A 21,039-nucleotide genomic window follows, 5' to 3' on the forward strand; every position below is an offset into this window, starting at 1 on the left:
GCATCATTTTCATGATATGGGATGTAACATGTCTCTAAAAGTTCATGTGCTCCACTCTCATTTGGATTTTTTTGCTGAGAATCTTGGCCATGTGAGTGATGAACATGGCGAAAGGTTCCATCAAGATATTTCTTTAATAGAAAAACGTTTTAAAGGAAAATGGAACACTGGTATATTGGCAGACTACTGCTGGAATTTAAAAAAGGATGATGACACTCTACACAAGAGAGTTAAGAGGACAAATGTTGTTTAAACTGGTGAATTCAAAATAATTAATAATAAAGTACATGAAAATGGTACCTAATCCAGAGAAATAAATGTCAGATTTGGAATCAGCATACTTTTCTTACACCGAAACAGGTCTTATATGTCTTGTACTTTTTTTTCAATTCAAATTTGTTGCACAGTGTAATTAAAATACACAATATTAAAATTGCTTCACATCTAAACAATAAAAAATGACTTACGTGTTGTTTGGGCAACTGTTGTTGAAGCTGAAAAGAAAATGAAATAAGGTTTATGAAAAGACAAAGGAAATGTAATTGCTGCATCATTTTTGTGAATAATTATGGAATTGTTTGAAAGAAATTCTTGAAAATAAAATAAGTTGCACCAAGATGTATGAATAAATGCAACGAGTGACAAAAACTTGCAGTTATTTAAAGAAAAAGAAAGCAAACCAGTTTTGTCATTTGTATCACATATATCTTACACAAGACTAGACTAAATTAAATTCAGAGAAAATAACTTTTTTCCAGCTACATATTGTTCTTTTAACAAACGAGTGTAATTGTTTCTATTTTACGCATGTTTTTGCCACCTCCACCAGACACATCATTCAATTATCAAAGTGATTTCTATATTTTTCTGCAACCACCTGAGATTATTCCTTTACCCACGCAGATGGGACATCTAGCTAGAACCACCTGCATGTAATATTCTGTTTACTTCATCCCAGTATAATCAGCAAGGTTATACAGAGGTTGGATATATCAAGTTAATAGATACATTGTTAATAAAATAAGGAAGTAATATATCAACAAACGTTATCAGTATCGTAAAATAATACATAAAAATATAAATAAAAAAACTGTAATGAAACAGATCAAATTGTTTATCTAGTCGCAATATGTAAATGACCCCCATCCCCATCTCACTATAATTAACCATGATTAACCAGCAAAGCATTAGCACTATTAACCAAGAAAAGAGTTTAACACACAGTATGATGATGTATGTATATACAGGTGTCAATATGCACATTGATGTATGTTAAAGACAACCATTGTAATCTGTGCATGTATCAATGAATAATATATGTCCTGTTTGTATTGTTTCCACAAGAAATCAGCTACCATCATCTTTAGAGATAATGAATAATAGATGAAGAAACTACACCTGCTTTCTGTCCTTATTCTAAAGAAGTTATTGTATATAGCTATGAAGGAAACAAGCAACACACCTGAAGAGACTACACAACTGCAACAATTTATTTCGAAATTGATCATTAGCAAAGTCAAAACACAGAAATGACTATAATTATAATGGCAGTTAGACAACGTGTTTGTTATAGTTTTAAATTACCCTTGTTCTTCTGCCCTCTGCCCCTTTGGCTTTATCCCTTTCAAGGGCCCCTAGCAGTAATAAAATGACATAAGTTATCTTCCTTGGCTGGAAGAAGTCCTTCCACCATTCCGAGAATTATAGCACGTGTATTCGTTGTTGTTAATAAAACCTATATCAACGGTTTACCAGTCTATCCTTCTCAGATATTTTTTCCAGTTCATCACAATTTTATTAACTAACAAAACAAAACAAAAAAATGAACAGACTACTGCGCCTTGAAAGATTCAACGTCGAACCAAGAGCTTCAAACTCAGGAAAATTATACAAGCACTGGAAAACTACTTCATGACTATCAACAATGGCGGAATTGAAAACAACCACCAGAACTTCTTCACTTTAATTAACAACATTTCAGCCGCTGTCTATGAGATAATATTGCAGTGCCACAGATTACAATTACAGTGCGATAGAAGCCCTCAATGCTGCTTTTATTAAACCAGCAAACGTTGTGTACAATAAACACCAACTACTGACAAACAAACAGCAACCAACTCAAACTGTTGACGCGTTCATGCAATAGTTGGAAGTACTTGCAAACTCATGCAATTTTCAAGCTGTAGCCACCAAAAACAAAAAAAAAAGACAATACTTTCGAGACACCTTTAATTCAACAATACTTACTGGAGAAACCCTTCCTCACACTACAAGAAATTTACACAATGGTCAGATCATTGGAACAAGCAAGAAAATATTCGGAAAGCTACAGAAAACAATCACAACATAGCCGCTGCCATAATTCCATTTGGAAGATGCCCTCTATAAAGGAGAATGCCCAACCTAAAAGAGTTGCTTTTGTGGGAACTTGCGGCATGTAACGCCGAGTGTAGGAAATGTAAAAAAAAACAGACATTGGGCTAAGGCATGTAAATCTTCCTCTTCTACTGCTGCTGTATTATACAACCGACTCACCCCTGCCTAGTCTCGCATGACTAAGAACAGAGGCAAAAGACATTACGTTCATTAAATGTAAAATAAATGGACATTTTGTGAATGCAATGGTAGATTCTGGTAGCATGAGAACATTTATTGGCAAAAATATGCAAAAAAACTAAAACTCTTCACGATTCCTAAAAAAAAAAAAACTGTAGCTCTAGCAGACCCTAACCAACACGCCAAAATTATTGGCAAAACCATTGTAGACATTGTGTTAAAAAACCCCATCCCGGCATGACAGTTGAAGTGATTAAGGATCTTTTTATCGACAAAATTATCAGGAAAGATATTCTAAAAAAATACAAAAAAGTGACTCTAAAATTCGATGGTCCTGAAGATGAACTCATTATTGGAGCTATTAACTTTTCCATCTATAAACACCCACCCCCTCCTATCTTTTCTCACCTTTCTGTACGTACAACACAATTGCTAACAACAAATTCATAATAGAGGAAACTGCTAGGATGTTGAGAGAAGGCATAATCAAGCCCTCATTTTCTCCTTGGTGACCTCCAACGAAAATTACACAAGAAAAGAATGGTCATTGACTACAGTGATACCATAAATAGATTTACGGAACTGGATGCTTATCCTATGCCTAACATCAATAAAATGATTGATGACATAGTGCGGTATAATATCTTTACTACACTCGACCTGAAGTCTGCCTTTCACCAAATACCGATAAGTCACATTGATCGGAAATACACAGCTTTTGAAGTAAGTGGTAAACTTTACGAATTCACTCACCTCCCTTTTGGCATTATTAATTGAGAGAGGGCATTCAAAAGATGTATCGATGACATCATAGATAAGGAAAACCTAACAGATACTTTTGTGTACGTAGACAACGTCACAATATGTGAAAAAAAAGAATCAAAAAGAGCATGACCATAATCTTCAAAGATTCTGTGATGTAGCGAAAAGATATAACATTACCCTGAATGAAAGCAAGAACATTATTTCGGCTGTTACAATCACTCTACTTGGATACACTATACAAAACCAAATTGCTCCCGACTACCAAAGACTGAAACCACTTCTTGAAATGCCACCATCTTTACATCATTCATGTCTAAAACGAGTAGTCGAAATGTTTGTTTTTTCAAAACTTTTCTAACAAGATACTATTGCTCAATTATGATTGAGCAAGGAATTTTTACTGCCTCCATCTGTTTTAACATCTTTTCAGACTTTAAAAAACGCTACTCTAATAACAGTTGACTCAGATAAAGAATTTGAAGTAGAGATGGATGCAAATAATTACTGCATAGCTGCTACATTAAACCAACAAGGTTGACCCGTTCCATTCTTTTGATGGATGCTGAATTCGAACAAAATCAAACATCATGCTGTCGAAAAGGAAGCTGCTGTGATTGTTGAAGTTTTTTGAAAGTGGCGCCACTTCTTACTTGGCAAACACTTCAAAATCCCTACAGATCAAAAAAGCATTAGTTTTGTGCTCGACAAAAGTAGAAAATCGAAAATTAAAAATGACAAAATATGTCAAAGGCGTGTTGAACTGTACAGTATTGTCTACTGTCTGGGATCAGAAAATGCAGCTACTGGCACATTATCTCGCATCTCAGCTCTAACTCACACTTTGCAAGACCTACATGATTTGCATATTCGATTATACCATCATGGTGTTAGACGGCTCTGCTACTTTATCAGAACGAGGAATCTTCCCTTCTCTTTAGACCAGATAAAAAGCATAATCAACTCCTGCTCCTCCTGTCAGTATCTGAAGCTCAAATTTGTCAGTAGTAACAAGAGAACACTCATACTACCTTACCAGCAATTGAGCATCGATTTTAAAGGCCATTACCAACTTCTTTACATGGTAACAAATACCTCCTTACCATAATTGATGATTATTCTCACTTTCCATTCGCTTTACCATGTAAGGACATGACAAGCAAAATAATCAGCCACTGTCTAAGCCAGTTATTTTCAATTTTTGGGATGCCTGATATGATACATACCGATAGGGTGGCTAACTTCCTTGTGCGAGAAATTAGAGACTTCTTACATGGAACAAGTATTGCTATCTCAAGCTATATCAAGTAGATCCCATCCTGAAGATAATGGACAGGTTAAGAAACGGAACGACAGTTTATGGAAGGCCATTTAAGTAACCTTACACTCTAGCAACATGAAGCTGCTCTGTTGGGAAGACATATTACCTGATGCCCTCTACTCAGATCGTTACTCTGTATTACCACTAATACGACAGACTATTTAAATACAGCCGTAAATCCTTCTTTGATTGCTTCTTGGGCAAAATCGGACCCAATATTTATGTGAGAAATCACACTAAAACTAGTAAGCTCGACCCTCCTTTTACTCCAGCCACTCTTTTAGACATCAACCCTTACTATGTTCATGTGTGACTACCTTCTGGTGCAGAAACTAAAGTCCACTTACAAGACATAGCTTCTAACTTCTCGAATGAAAAGACTTTTATAATGAAAACAATCCTGTTAGCCCCAAGGCCTCTCAAGAACTATCTACCGATGAAGGCGCGGCTAATGAGGAGGAGAAGAATCCTTTGCTCGCTCATGGAGAAACCAACACCCAAGAAATTAATACAAAGGACCTTAACCCCCATGAATCAGCGCAAAAATCGTCCAGAGTATGAAGACTCCCAAGTAAATTTAAGGATTTCATAACTTCATGCTTCATACCCTTACTGATCTCCTTCATACCCTCCCTTTCATAACAATTCTTGAAGGGGAAAATGTTATAGTTTAAAATCACTCGTACCCCCTGCTTCTTTGACTTTATCTCTTCCAAGGACCCTTAGCGGTAATAAAATGACATAGATTTGGCCGGGAGAAGCTTTTCCGCCATTAAAACACCGTACGAGAATCACAGCACGTGTATTCTTTGTTAGTTAATAAAACCTATATCAACAGTTTACCAATCTATTCTCCCTTCTCAGATATTCTTTTCAGTTCATTACTCTGCCAGATGCTTTTGTATCCATATTAGGTCATCAACTACAAATGCATGGCAAAGCAGTGCAGCCAAACGACACATCACATGCGACTTTGAAAAAATTGATGAGATTTCTTGTATTAGTATATGTAGAACAGTTGAGGTAAGAGGTTCAGTTCAAAGGGGAAGATAAAAATGGGAGAAATTGATTAGAATGGATTTGAGAGAAAGAGGCATAAATAAAACCCTTGGTAGAAATAGGTTAGTTTAGAAGCCAATTTCTAAAATAATGTCTGATACATACCAGCATGTAAAACAAATGTTAAAATGATGATGATGATGATGATGATGATGATGGTCATCATCATCATCATCATCATCATCATCATCATCATCATCTTATTATTATTATTATTATTATTATTATTATTATTATTATTATTATTATAATCAGTGAAACAGTACAATGACAATATATCATCATAATATATTTTTCTGGACATAATAATCTGCACTATTTTAATTAGAAATGTGAAGCAATGGAAGAAAAAAAAAGAAAAGAATGAAAAAAAAAGAAAGAACAAAACGAAATAATTAAATTAAGGAGGAAAGAAAAACGTTTGACAAGATTGTGCGTTTGAAAGTCTATATTTTAGTAAACATTAGAAATTTAATTATATTTTGCCTTTGTTTTTGATAACATGGGTTCATTTTGTAGAGATTAAAATTTTACTCACCTGACTCAAAGCATCCCATAATTGACACACTGGCAATCAGCTGACAGTCTGGCTTAATAGGGTAGAAGTGAATTTTAACAGTGTTGGCTGCTGTACCAAATGGAATCTTAATAATATCATGTGGGCCATTGTTACGAATGTTCTTATTTGACTATGGAAAGAAAAAAAATTTTTTTTTTTAAATTAGACAAAATAAGAATGAACAGTTTTCTAATTTTGGGCTCAAAAGAAAAGTCCTAAAACATAAGCTAGAAACCACCACCAGGATTATCAAAAAATAAAGAAAACAAATATTAGAACTAGCTTATGAGTCAAAACAAATATGTTGAAAGTCATTATTACTCTTTATTTAGTATCATCTCGATTAAAGGACATGAGCCCTTAGAAGATAACTGCAGTGAAAAATTTTATCGTTTCTTTTATAATCATGGTAAGTGTTGTGGGGGTACAAATCACCCCCTTTTGAAAACTACGTGGAATCAACCAGTCCTATGAATACCACTGTTTCAAAGACTAAATGGATACATTCATACCATGTTTAACCGCATGCTATGAACACGTTCCTCTCACACCACTTTAGTGGCTCCTGTATTCTTTATGATAAATACATATATTTTATACACTTTACACTACTTGTGGTTTCTTTCATTTGTGACCCCCTAGCACGGATCTACAACAACTGGCTAACGAGATCAATCCACAATAATTGCTACCAACAACTGAATGACGAACATTCGGGTAACGAATTCACTCTAAAAATAAAACAGCCATTGGAAGACAGCATTTGACGACCAAAATGATCCAAGAAAAAAGAACACACACGGAAATTCGAAATAATTTTTTCCTACACTCGAGGGAAATTCGAAACTTCAAGAGTATTTATTTTTCAAAAGTTCGGTGAAGAACGGGAAAAACTACTTGTCTACGTTGGAGGAAAAACCAACATTCAAGCATAAAAATCCACAAACATGGGATAAAGAACACTGCAAAAAAACAAAAAAACAACAATTCTTGCCAAAAAAAGGATTTTACAAAGATGTCATCTAAGCCTTATCTTTCTGTTAAAATAGCTACTAAAATCGTAAACTACGAGTTGGAACAGAACTCATAAGATGAATTGCGTGTAGAATTATTACTACCGAATTAACGAGACCAAGTTTTCAGTAAGTACACCCCTCACAACTTTTTTCCATCTCTATATAAAAAAAGTAATGTTGAAAAAAGACTTTGTCGTTCTAAAAAGCATGTCTTGCTAATACCTCATATGGTTAAAAGGCATTAACGTTGGAAAAAGAAAAACTCCTGCAAAAGTAAATGATATATTTTATTTTATTGACTAAATCGAGTATTCACACACACAAAAAAACCGTCAGATTTTAATCCGATTGAAATAAACTTTTCACTGGTCTACGGGACTGCACATCGAAGAAGAAAAAGAAAAAAAAACGATTTCGCTAAGCATGACAAATAAAGTGTTAATGAAAAAAGGACATTCTTTTTCGCACAGAGATCCAAAAGATTATATTAAATAAATGCTATAAACTCTCTTTTACAGATAAGTAACTTTTCTTTTTAAGGGAAAAAGAGGAACAAATGTGTAGGATCAAGAAGGAATTGAACCCAGTACCTACACGTTACGAAAATTGAAAAATGACAAACACAATCTACTGCTTTTTGTATAAATGCAAACGGCAAATTATTTTTTTTTCTATAGAGTTGGTACTATAGGAAAAGTAAATCAATGAATTGAGTTTCTGAAAAAACTCATTTTGTCATATTAAGTAATTTCATATCGTCCAAAAAAATGGACGATTTTGCAAAACAAATTTTGGAAATGGTGAAATTCCAACTAAGTCAACAATTAGAACTTGAAAAAAGGCTCCGAGAAGAGAAATTGGCAATACAAGAGAAACAATTGGCAATACAGAAACAAAACGAAGAGAAACAGTTAAATTTGATGAAATATCTCGAAGAAAAACAAGGAAGAAAAAAGAAAGAAATGAACGAACAGATATTTAGAAAAAACAGGAAAGAGATAAAGAAATGAATGAACAAATATTGGAATTGAAAAAAATTACATTTAGAGCAACAAAACCAGTCAGATAAAAAAATGGATTTGATAACGCAAGTTTTAGTGAATAAGGACAGTGGAGAAGAAGCCAGCACGGCTTTTTCACAAAATGCGATCTGGTCAGCTATTCATACATTTCACTATGCTCCTGAGGAAGACCTAACGTTTGAGGCAAATTTCAGAAGATTTAAAGACCTTTTAAAGATTGATTGCAGTGCATGAGCTGATAAAAAAAAAGGTTCGTTTATTGCTACAGAAGTTAGGTACATCCGAACATAACAAATTCGTGGACTATATTTTACCAAGAAAAACCAACGAATTGTTGTTTGACGAGGCAGTCAAACTATTAATGGAGTTATACTATCCAAAAAGAAGCCTTTTTCATAAAAGATGTAAGGAGAGTCAGGACTATACGACTTTTGCGTCTATAGTTAATAAGCACTGTGACGATTTCAAATTGTTGTCATTAACGGTGGATAATTTCAAGTGCTTCATATTCACACAAGGTTTGATAACCACAAAAGACGCCGATATAAGACGTCATGCTCTAAATAAATTAGAATTAAATTAGAATTAGAACCTGATTTGACGCTTCAGAAACTGGCTGAAGATTCTCAGTGGTTCATGGCAATGAAGCAAGATTCCCGAAACATAGAGGAAGCAGGTAGCGCTCACATTAAAAAAATATGCTTAAAAAATAAAGGACACCCGCCCGCCAGCAATTACCAATGAAGAGACAAAAAGAACTCTTCACAAAATTATCAGGATAGACAAAATCCTAGGACCCCTTGTAGCAAATGTGGAGGACCTCATGGGTACAATGCATGTTAGTACCAAAGGAAAATAATATGTGACCTATGCAAGCGAGCAGGGCACAAGGCCTCATATTGCAGAGCAAAAGTAGCAAAAAAGAACTACATAAAAACTGCAAAAATGGACCCTTCACCAACAGAGAACATAAGGAAATATGTTACGGTGAGAATCAAAAATAAAGAAGTGAAACTGCAACTTGATTCAGGGTTGGATTTATCAATTATAAATTTTCACACATGGAAGAGAATATGACAAAGACGAATAAAATCACAAGATCAGTAACTGGTGAAAAAATAAATTTTGAGGGTGAGCTAGTTATTAATGTGTCACTAAAAAAACGAAAAAAAGCTAAAAGTTTTCATTCTAAGGAACACAACAAACTTATTTGGAACTGACTGGATTCAGGAATTTGAATGATGGGACTCGCCAATGAGTGGTTTTTGTCACAAAGTTGAAAACCTAACGGCTGAAGCCAACAAACTCCAAAAAGATCTCAAAAAATCTTTCCCAAGTGTTTTATCTGAAAAGCTTGGATACTGCACAAAAATAAAGGCGAGATTCGAATTGCTGGACGAAGCAAAACCAATATTCAAAAAGCCATGGAGCATAGAGTTTGCTTCGAGGGTAAAACTGAAAGACTAGTAAACATTGGGATTTTAACCTCTATTAACTATAGTGAATGAGCAGCCTCCACCGTATACGTGAAAAAAAAAATCTAAAGAGATTAGGGTATGCGCAGACTTTTCGACCGGATTGAATGCGGTGCTCAACGACCATCACTACCCACTACCAAACCCAGATGAAATATTCGCTAAGTTAAATGGCGGAAAATATTTTTTCAAAATAGACTTAAGTGAGGCGTACCTACAAACACCAGAAGAGGAGGATGGCTCGAAACTTTTGTGTATATCAACGCACAAAAGACTTTATAAATTCAATAGATTAGCATTTGGTACAAAAGTAGCACCTGCAATTTTCCAACAGGTAATTGATACTTTGCTAAGCGGTTTGAATTTTGCAATAGGCTATCTGGACGATATTCTTATGCATAGTCAAAATGTTGAACAACATAGAGATCATGTATTTCAAGTGTTTGACAGAATAAAAGAATATGGCTTCACATTGAAGCAAGCAAAATGCGAATTTTTTTTGATCAAATTAAATACCTGGGTCACATCATAGATAAGAACATGCATGAATTGTGTGCGCCATTGAATGTACTATTAAAAAAGGACAAAAAATGGGATGGACGCCTGAGTGCCAGGCAGTGTTTAAGAAATTAAAAGATGTATTAATGTTATTATCCTGACTCATTTCAATCCGAAACAAGAGATTATGGTTGCAACTGGCGCAAGTTCTTATGGGATCAGGGCGTGTATTCTACACAAGATGCCTGATGGGTCCATTAAGCTGATGGCCCATGCGTCAAGAACTTTACTTCCTGCCGAGAAGAATTATCCCAAATCGAAAAGGAAGCACTGGGAATCATATTCGGTGTTACAAAATTCCACCGATTTTTACAAGGTCGTGAATTTAAATTGCAAACTGATCATAAGCCACTTATAACCATCTTTGGCTATAAAAAAAAGGTCTGCCAACTTACACAGTCAGCAGACTGCAAAGATGGGGGATCATTCTACTGAATTACGATTTCAGTATGGAATTTCTTACATCTGTGAAGTTAAGTCACGCAGACAGATTGTCGTGATTAATTCCGAAATCAAGGAAACCGCTGGAAGACACAGTAATAGCGTCACTACAAAGTGAAAAGGACTATACACAAATACTATGTAATACGATAAGGAACAATCAGTCACTTTGGAAGATATAATAAGGGAGGCTGAAGAAGATAGTTTCATCAAAGAAATGAAACAAAAAATTCAATTGCATGAATCGGCGGTGGAAGCTTATTCTATGCGCAATGAGATACTGTTGTACTGAAAAAGAGTTGTAATCCCAGCTACACTACAAAAGAAAATTCTAAAGGATTTCCATACGAGGCACCCTGGGGTTACGCGAAGAGCCTCATGAGATCCTCCATTTACTGGAAGAATATGGACACTGATATAGAAGGCACGGTAAAGTCGTGTAAGGGATGCGCATTGGCTACAAAAGCGTCCCCAATACAATTTAGCCTGTGGCCTAAAGAATACACATAGATTACGCGGACCCACTGGATGGAAACTATTATTTAATAGTGGTAGGCAGTTTTTCAAAATGGCCTGAGGTATTTTGATGTAAAAGTCCAACGACGGATTTTACAATCAGTATTCTTCACAAATTGTTCGCTAGGTTTGGTGTGGTTGATTTGTCTAGTGTCAGACAATTCACAATTCACTACAGCAGATTTTAAAAGCTTCTGCAAGGATTTCCAGGTTAACCACATAACGACGCCAACCTATTATCCCCGATCAAACGGCAGAGAAGTTTGTAGACATGCTGAAAAGAGCCCTGAAAAAGGCTAAAGAAATGCTCTCAGACAAGGCGCTACAACAGTTTTTACAAGTTTACCAAATTACACCAAATGAAAACACTCCATCGAAGATATCGCCGGCAGAGTTAATGTTCGTGAGAAAAATTAGGCCGGTCTTCGAGAAACTTTTGCCAAAACAGGTGAAACTGCCAAATACTATAGTTCCTAAAAAGAGGTATTTACCTGGTGAAAAGGTATTTTTCCAGGTACATATAAAAAAATAGTACAATGTAGGAACTAGGAAAGGTCTAGAAAAGGATTGGGCGGATGGTCTACATTATCGAAGGTCCAAGATTTACGTACAAGAAGCATTTAAATAAAATTCGGAAACGTATAACAGATGACGAAAGACAACCTCCTGCTGAACAAGAAGAAGTGGTGGACACGTTCGACTTGCTAACACCACAAGCAGCCGGACAACGCCGGTCCTCCAGGAAAAGGAAAATGACCAACCCGATAGAGATCAACCCCAGGAAAAAGAGCTATACGATCATTCCAGGGGAATGAGAAGCACGGGAGAGGGGTGTTGTAGGGTACAAATCACCCCTATTTGCGAACTAAGTGGAATCAACCAGTCCTATGAATACCACTGTTTCAGAGACTAAATGGATACATTCATACCATGTTTAACCGCATGCTACGAACACGTTCCTCTCATACCACTTTAGTGGCTCCTGTATTCTTTATGATAAATACATATATTTTATACACTTTACACTACTTGTGGTTTCTTTCATTCGTGACCCCCTAGCACGGATCTACAACAGTAAGTAGACTAGTAATGGAGCTGGTGTCGGGTTAGTATAGTAGCATAAAAAAAAACAATTGTTGTTTCCTCATATCTCGACAATTTAGAACTGTGCAGTTTTTAGCTGATTTTCAGCATAATCAAATACTGATACTAAAACGACTATGAATTTCCAAAAAATAAATCTCTTTCACTAATGCTGGATTCTGAAGAAATGTATTGTCAAAACAAAAATAACCTTTTAACCTTCAATTGTCAAAATCTTATCATTTTTAAAACAAATAACTTGTTTTTTTTTATTATTTACAGCATGGGTATTTCTTTATAGCAAATTGTTGCATAAGTTTTTGAATTGTTGTCATGTTTTGCTAAAAATAAATACCTAAAACATTCTTTTTGCTATTTTATATATAGTATATATATATATATATATATATATATATATATATATATATATATATATATATATATATATATATATATTTTATATATATATAATATATATGATATATATATATTATATTTTTATACTTCTGACATTTTTATCTTATTTAATTGAAAGTAGACATTTTTTTTATTATAGTGAGTTCTAAGTTCGATGCAGTACTGTTGAAAAAACATGATCTTAAAAATGAGTAAAACTGCAATTTAACTGAACATGTGAGGATAGTTCAACTGCAGACAAAGATCTCAATACCTCATTCTCATTGGATACGTGTACTATAAACATGTCCGAAAAAAAATAACCACTTAGATCAAAAAAGCTGTACAGGCTTCAAGTTGAACTCCCTATAAGACATTTGTGTACTACAATTGTTACTCAATACGAAATCTCTGTTTTAAGTCAGAATTTTATTCTGTCATGCGAAAACTTAAATGCTTGTCTATTGTAACATATTTGAAAACCCCCCCAAAAAACAGTAACAAATAACTTCATAATAAGACCTAAAAAACAACAGGTAAATATAGTAAAAAATGTGTGATAAAAACTTTTCAAATTTCCAAATCCAAAGTCATTTTTCCCAAACAATGCCAGCTTTTTTCACTAGTTAAGAATAACCACAGAATTACTTCGATTTCTTCCAAATTTTCTAAAAGTAAAAAACAAAAAGCAAAAAGAAGAAAAACAAAGTCTACTTACATGTCCATCCGTCAAAATAACATCAAATTTCTGAACATATTTTGAACGAACAAGACGAATAGATGCTCCATACATTAAGGCATCACCAACAAAAAGGGTGAGCATACGTTTCTTATCTCCAACTTCTGGTTTCCAACCTTGTCCACCTGGTCGGATAGCAGCTTTATGCTCTTCATTACTGGACACATCAATATCCCAATTTCTTATCAAAGAAGAATCTGCCAAGCCATCACTGAACACACACAAGGATTCTAGGAAAGTAAAATGTTACAAAAAAGCAATAAATCAAAAATTTTTAATAAAATAAAATAATTATGCATGTTCTCAACATAAATAATATTTGTGTTGTTGCAAGTAAATGATTCAATAATCCATTAATTTACTCAACATTATTCATGAGTATAAAATATTCGTGATTGTGCCGTATTTATACATCACAATCGCGTTGACACCGGTTCTCGCCAGCTCACCGAAGTTAAGCAATGTTGAGCCTGGCCAGTACCAGATATATATACCATGAGGTAAAGTAGCAGGTTGAGAAACTGGCACAGTCTATCCTTCTCTCGAGGGTAGATGAGACTCTCTTAAGCCATGGTAGGCACTCCATCTAGTGATGGCGTCATGATAAAAAATACCCTTGATAGCCCTGGCGAAGCATCAAGTATTCAGCTACCAACAAGATTTGAATTACACTACAAACTCGTGTAGTGAGTTCAATCTCGCTTGCGGCTGTGCTGGATAGATGGATAAAATAATCAGAGTCAAGTATGTCCACATCATTTGATCGGATCATAGAATGCATTGGTTCAAGTTAAATAGTATCAATCTATTGCTTCCAATTGATAAAAGTATGATTTAAAATGTTTGAATATATTAAAACACAAAAGTTGTAAATATTATTTGTTTACAAACTTCTAACAAGGTTTTGATGACAAACCTGAACTACATTGCCTAGAATAATTAGGTATGTATATTTTGTTTTGATCAAAGAGGGAGTAGTAATATTATAGTGTCTTAAGGCATGTCAAAAAAATTTGTTTTAATTCATTTATACCTTGGGAATGAAGATAGACCCACATAACTACATATATTCTGAAACTACCAAAGAGTAGTTTATATATATATAATTTTTATATTCACTGCAAGCAAACAAGGCACATTGGCACTGAACAACTGAGGAGTGATAAGGAATGACTGTGAATTAGGGACCAGATTTACAGAAGCATACTAAATGCGGCGCAGTGCAGCAAGATAGAGAGCGTGTTGCATCAAATCTATCATAAAACAAATACAGGGGTGTAACATTATTGTGATGGGGCAGGGGCTTGCCATTAGTAGACAGTGTGGGATCTATTAGATTAGAGGCTTTTCTGTTTAATTCTGATTTGAGAGGGGTATCAAAACAATGTTGATTTCTTCCCCTCAGTTCTTGCAAAGACTTAAATATGTTGAAATTTATCACATGATAATCTTTTCTTTGAATATTGCTCTCTCTACAATATATTTCAAACTTAAGATTCATAGACTGACAGACAGACAAAGCCTTTTTATGAAGATGTGTGGATGCATGTAAGGTTAAGGTTACAGAATAAAGAGTAACAAAGCTTAAGCTTAAGTAAATGCTTAAGTGTAACAAACTAATGAACGGTTGGACAGAACCTCTTATAGAGATTTTTGAATGCAACAAAATAATTTACAAATATTTTTATTGTTAAAAAATCTTGCAAATACAGATTTTAAAATAAAATTAAACAAAAATTACCTGTTGCTGTTGTTGCTGCTTCAGTTGTAGAAGCTAAAAGAAAATAAGAATATAAACTTTAAAATAAAATAGATTTAATGAAGTAATAAACTTATTGAAAATGAACCAAAGAGAAACAAATAACCCAAAGCTACTATAAAAAACCTTAAAGAAAAATATGAAATTAAGGCAAAATTAAGGCAAATTCTGTAAAATGGAAATCCTTTGTAGAATGAAACAATAAAAAATGATAATATTTATTTGGTGTGTCAGAGAATGTGTTGTTGTATCTAATTTAGTTAGGTACTAAGAAATGTGTGATGAGCAATCACAGAAGTGTTCGAGATTTGTATGCCAATGTTTAAGTCAGGCCTACCTATGGCGAAAATGAGTTCGTCCAAAGGCTATAAAAACAGCTGATAACAGTCATTCAGTGAGTAACTCTGGTAGCGTGTCATGTTGAGTCATTGCGTTTGAAATTGTTCGAATCATCGGAGGTGTTTGGATTCGAATCAATGGAGTTTTCGGGGTCGTGTTGTGTCGAATCGTTAGAGGTGTTTGGGTTTGAATCGACAGAGTTCTTTGTGTTGTGTTACATGGACAAAATTGTTCAGGACCATGCTGTCGTATGTGAATTTTTTTGTTCTCTCTTCCCTCGTGAAGCAAGAAGCTATTTCAACCTTTGTGGCCTTTGATCTAAAGCTCATACCAATATTTGATGGCAGTGAATCCAGAGTCAATAGTGGAGTGGCTGGAGAAAGCTGAACTGATATTGTCAGCTGAGTGTAGTGAAGCGCATCAAGTGTGTCATTCCGATGTATTTGTCAGGTGGTGTGTATGCTGTGTACCAGCAATTAAGTGAGGAAAAGTGTGCAGATTTTGATTTTGTAAAGAAAACGCTGTACACAGTCTTTGCTTTGGATCTCTTTGTTGCATGGAAGCAGTTTGCAGCATGCCGCCTTCAAACAGGTGAAACAGTCAATGCACTTTTGGCAGAACTACACAGACTTGCGGTCCTGTTTGGCAGTGTATCAGATCAGTGCCTGCAATGTGCATTTGTTGCTGGATTGCCTGAACATGTGGAAGAACTATTATGGGCATCCTCCCAGATGGATAATCTAGATCTGTCACACATACTGTTGCATGCTCGTGCCATTTTAAAGAACTGCACAGAAGTTCCAGAGCAGGTTGTAGTAGCTGCACGATTGGTACAAAGCACACCTAAGGAGACTGATACTTCCCAACAGTGTTATGACTGTAATGGACCAAATCATAGGGCAAGGAATTGTTTACTCGATAGTGAAATAGTTAGAAGTGCTGGTGTCAAGCCCCAAATAAATATCACATGCTATCAATGTCAGCAGCGTGGGCACTTTGCTCAATATTTTTCAAGAAATGAGCAGTGGGGGGGGGGGGGGGGGAGAATTCAGTGCCAATCTCATCTTCTAAACAGTTTTAAATGGCGCATTGCCGGTTTTAACTGTTCACATCAATGGACTACCATGTACAGCTCTTGTGGATACTGGATGCACACAGTGTGCAAGACGTGTTATAAGGAATGGATGAGAAAAGTGACCCTTGTGCTCACAGCAGATGGAAGGACATTTAGCTTCTGTAGAATAGGAATGGTGCAAGTTATCATTGGTGCCCAACTGAGCATTAACATAGAAGTTTTAGTTGTAGATGGATACTTACTTGAATTTTAGTTATTACTTGGACTGGACACGGCTGGGAGGGGTAGCTGTGTCTAGTGTAACTTTTCCACATTTCAGCAAAACCAATTTTGCTGCCATCATGATTACCAAGTCTGATTTCTCCACAGAGTATGAAAAGAACACTCGGAAGGGCACAAAACGGCTAGCTGCTGCCATATCCGGAGAACACACTTGGCCCTGCCAAAAGGGCTAATCTCCCTCATGGCAGTTGTGCCAGAGAACAAACAGAAAGTTTGGTCTGTTATGGATTATATGTTGTTGGAGTTGTGGATTCTTATCACCACGGAGTTTGTAAAATGAAGGGCAAACACTATGACAACTGGATGGGATGTCGAAGTGTGAGACTCTCTTCTAACATGGATAATCGAAGACATTTGTTTGAGAATAGTCCAGGACAATCCAGTGAAAGGTGACTGGTATATCTGTGGAGATGTTATAGTGTGGGTGGACGCTAGTTCCATTGCCAAAAGCAATGATTCTGTGGCAGAAGATGCAAGCTGGCTCCAAACAGTGCATGAGAACAAGCATATAAATTTAGCTGAGCTTGATGCTGTGCTGTGAGGTGTCAACCTTGCATTGCAATGGAAAACTAAAACCATTCATTTATGAATAGATTCTGCATATGTATATCAGTGGATAACTGACACATTGTCTGGACAGACTAAAGTGTACAGACTCTCCATGCTCCGAGATTTGACCTCAGAATATGCACTGAAAATTGATGTGGGGCTTGTTAAGTCTAACTATAACAAAGCTACGAACTTACTCAGGTACCACAGCAATGGTTAAACGAAACAGAAAGACAGAACCCAGACAACCTGTGTGTGCTGTAAGCACAAAACACAATGTTTCTCAGGTACATGCAATTCATTGGTCTAGTGGTGAAGAGGATGTTTTACTTTGTAAAGTTAGTCAACCCATTAATAACTGAAGCTGAAGTGCACAGAATATTAATCCATAGATCCAACCCCAGTGCATTGAAAGCTAGGTAGGATTGATGTCCCTGAAAATTGGAGTAGCTGTACCTGACGTTAATAGACTGTAGCCCTAGCCGTTTTGCCATCTGAAAATAACAAGATTCTGCTGTATTGACAAGATTCTGCTAGCATCATTAAGCAATTGGAGATTGTGTTCTGCGAAAGGAAGCCATCAATTGAATTGCTCACCAATAATGACACAGCATTTTGTGGAAAGATATTTGCTGAGTTTACACAGACGTTGGACATGCACATTTGATTTCGGTGCACTCACGTACCCTTGGGAAATGGAATAATTGAGAGTTCCCATCGCACAATAAAGCGGATTGTTACAAGAACAAGGTACCCGATCTTGGAGGGAATGTACTGGCCCAACATTATGCCTAAAGACGACAAGACAGCCATGACTACACCTATGAATGTACAATACACCTATAGGATTCGTGACAAGGATACAGATGAAGTGGTGATGCCTGACAATGGAGTTGCTAATCCATACAATTATAGATAGATACAATTATAGAGATATATATAAATACAATTATAGATATATATAAATACAATTATAGATAGATATATAAATACAATTATAGATAGATATAAATACAATTATAGATAGATATATAAATACAATTATAGATAGATATATAAATACAATTATAGAGATATATATAAATACAATTATAGATAGATATATATAAATACAATTATAGATAGATATATATAATTACAATTATAGATAGATATATATAAATACAATTATAGATAGATATAAATAAAATTATAGATATATATATATAAATACAATTATAGATAAATACATTTATAGATATAAATACAATTATAGATAGGGATATATAAATACAAATATAGATATATATAATTACAATTATAGATAGATAGATATAAATACAAGGAGGGAAATGCTGTTTGGGTGAAGAATCTGCAGGAAGATGTCTGATGCAGTTCAGCACAGGTACGGTGATGAAAATCAATAGCCAACACTCGGTCTCAGTTGATGGAACACCACACCACATAAACAATGTGTGCCAGCATGCCTACATGATTGCTTAATCCGTGATGAAATTATCTCATCAGATGATGAAGCTCCACTGCTGTATGAACAACCACATGAAGAATGCTCCTCATATGCACCCAAGGATCCAGAGCAGGAAAAGTTCAATTATGTGACAGACAAAAGTACCACTGAGGAAGTTCCTGAGCCTGCACTATTAAGGCGAAGAACCAGGAAAAAACGGCCTGCCTAACATTGTCATTTGTGTGATCTTGAGATCAGAGAGGAGTATGACAAGCATGCATGGAAGTGCTCAAGGTTTGTATGCCAATGTTTAAGTCAAGCCTACCTACGGCAAAAATGTATTCGTCCAAAGGCTATAAAAAAGTTTATAACAGTCATTTAGCAAGTAACTCCCAAGGTTGCTCTGATAACATGCCATGTTGAGTCAGTGCATTTAGGATCATATCGAATCATCGGAGGGGTTTTGATTTGAATCAATGGAGTTGTTCAGGATCATATCATGTTGAATTGTCCGGGTTCGAATTGATGGAGTTGTTCAAGATTGTGTCGGATCATGTAGATGAAATTATTCGAGACCATGCTGCCGTGTGTGATTTTTTTTTGTTTTCTCTTCCCTTGTGAAGCAACAAAATGTTTGTCAATGTATTGCGGAGGTAGTTGAAGAAGCCTATGGTTGAGCAAATACTGAACTGAAATATATTTTGGTCTCATTTTTTATATGGCCTGATTTTGTAGAGATAAAAAATTTACTCACCTGATTCAAAGCATCCCATAATCGACACACTGGCAACCAGTTGACAGTCTGGCTTGATAGGGTAGAAGTGAATTTTAACAGTGTTGGCTGCTGTACCAAATGGAATCTTAATAATATCATGTGGGCCATTGTTACGGATGTTCTTAATTGACTATGGAAAGAAAGGACAATTTTTAAAAACGTAAGAATCAATAGTTATACATCTTTTTTCTTATAAACCAAGAATCATAAAACAAAAGTTAGAAACCACCACCAGAATTATTATAAATCTAATAAAGAAACAAATATTGGAACTAGCTTATAGTCATATTATTTAAAAGTCATTATTACCCTTTATGAACTTGAACATCCTTCTCTATCAATAAACTTGCTAAATAACACTAACAATATAAATAGTGATAGTTTTTTGCCAAACAACTCCCATGATAATAACAGTGACAACCTGATCAACAATGATATCCATAATAATTCATTCAATTCTTACTCTTACCATAACAAGTATAGAATCCACAACTCCAACAACGGTAACCAGATTGCAGCCAAAAGATACACATACATTGGATCCACTTCCACTTTAATAAAGCTGAGAATTTCTAATCACATATAATCATTTAATAATATAAATGCAAATAATAACCAGGGAACTTCTTTAACAATTCTTATAAAAAAATTAGATCTAAGAATATCCTTTTCTCAATTAATTGGGATATTATCAGTAAATCCAAATCATATATCCCTGGCTCCAAATTTTGCAAACTGTGCTTATCCGAGGCAGTTAGGATAATAACTTCTCCACAATATAAGAATGTAATCAATACTAAAAACGAGCTGATTTTCTAATGCAAACATAAGGTAAAATACAAATATAGTAATTTTGAAATCACTTAACTGCCACTGAAAACTTAACAGCCTAATAACTCGTTCTTTTTTTTTTTTTTTAAATAGATCTTTAAATAGATTATATATAATTATTACCTTCATAAATCTTTCTAGACTCTCCTAAATGCTTTTAACATTTTAATTTTACTCCTTATAACACCTAATCACATAGCATTTATATTATTACTAGCCTGGCTATTCAGCATCGCCCGAGTGTTTGGAGGTGTGTGTTAAGCTAAAAAAAAAAATTTAGTAGGCAGGCAAGCTTGAACCCGTACCAAAAAGGAGGGAAAGAAAGTGAAAAAAAAAGTGACGTGTTAGCTGCTGCACCCATCATCAAACCGGAAGTGATATAGGTTCAAATTAAGGCTAGACAATCAAGAATATTAACGAAAAAAGCAACCCCTCCCTGTAGAAAAGTTCCCATCTGAGGGTGAATGAATTAATGGTTT

At 35.1% G+C, this 21,039-nt stretch overlaps 1 protein-coding gene across 1 annotated transcript in view; it reads right to left on the minus strand.

Annotated features, from left to right (window-relative positions):
- LOC145292232 (uncharacterized) overlaps positions 1-21,039 on the minus strand; it is a 351,246-nt gene that overhangs the window by 104,483 nt on the left and 225,724 nt on the right. Inside the window, exons 86-90 of the mRNA XM_080138555.1 lie at positions 19,709-19,859; positions 15,245-15,277; positions 13,483-13,733; positions 6,237-6,387; positions 468-494 (exon numbers count right to left, since the gene is read on the minus strand). Of these exons, the coding sequence (XP_079994681.1) occupies positions 468-494; positions 6,237-6,387; positions 13,483-13,733; positions 15,245-15,277; positions 19,709-19,859 (613 nt within the window). The remainder of the gene's footprint in view (positions 1-467; positions 495-6,236; positions 6,388-13,482; positions 13,734-15,244; positions 15,278-19,708; positions 19,860-21,039) is intronic.

Source organism: Euprymna scolopes, chromosome 13 (genome assembly GCF_053919585.1).
Source record: "Euprymna scolopes isolate OS-2025 chromosome 13, ASM5391958v1, whole genome shotgun sequence".
Lineage (NCBI taxonomy): Eukaryota > Metazoa > Mollusca > Cephalopoda > Sepiida > Sepiolidae > Euprymna > Euprymna scolopes.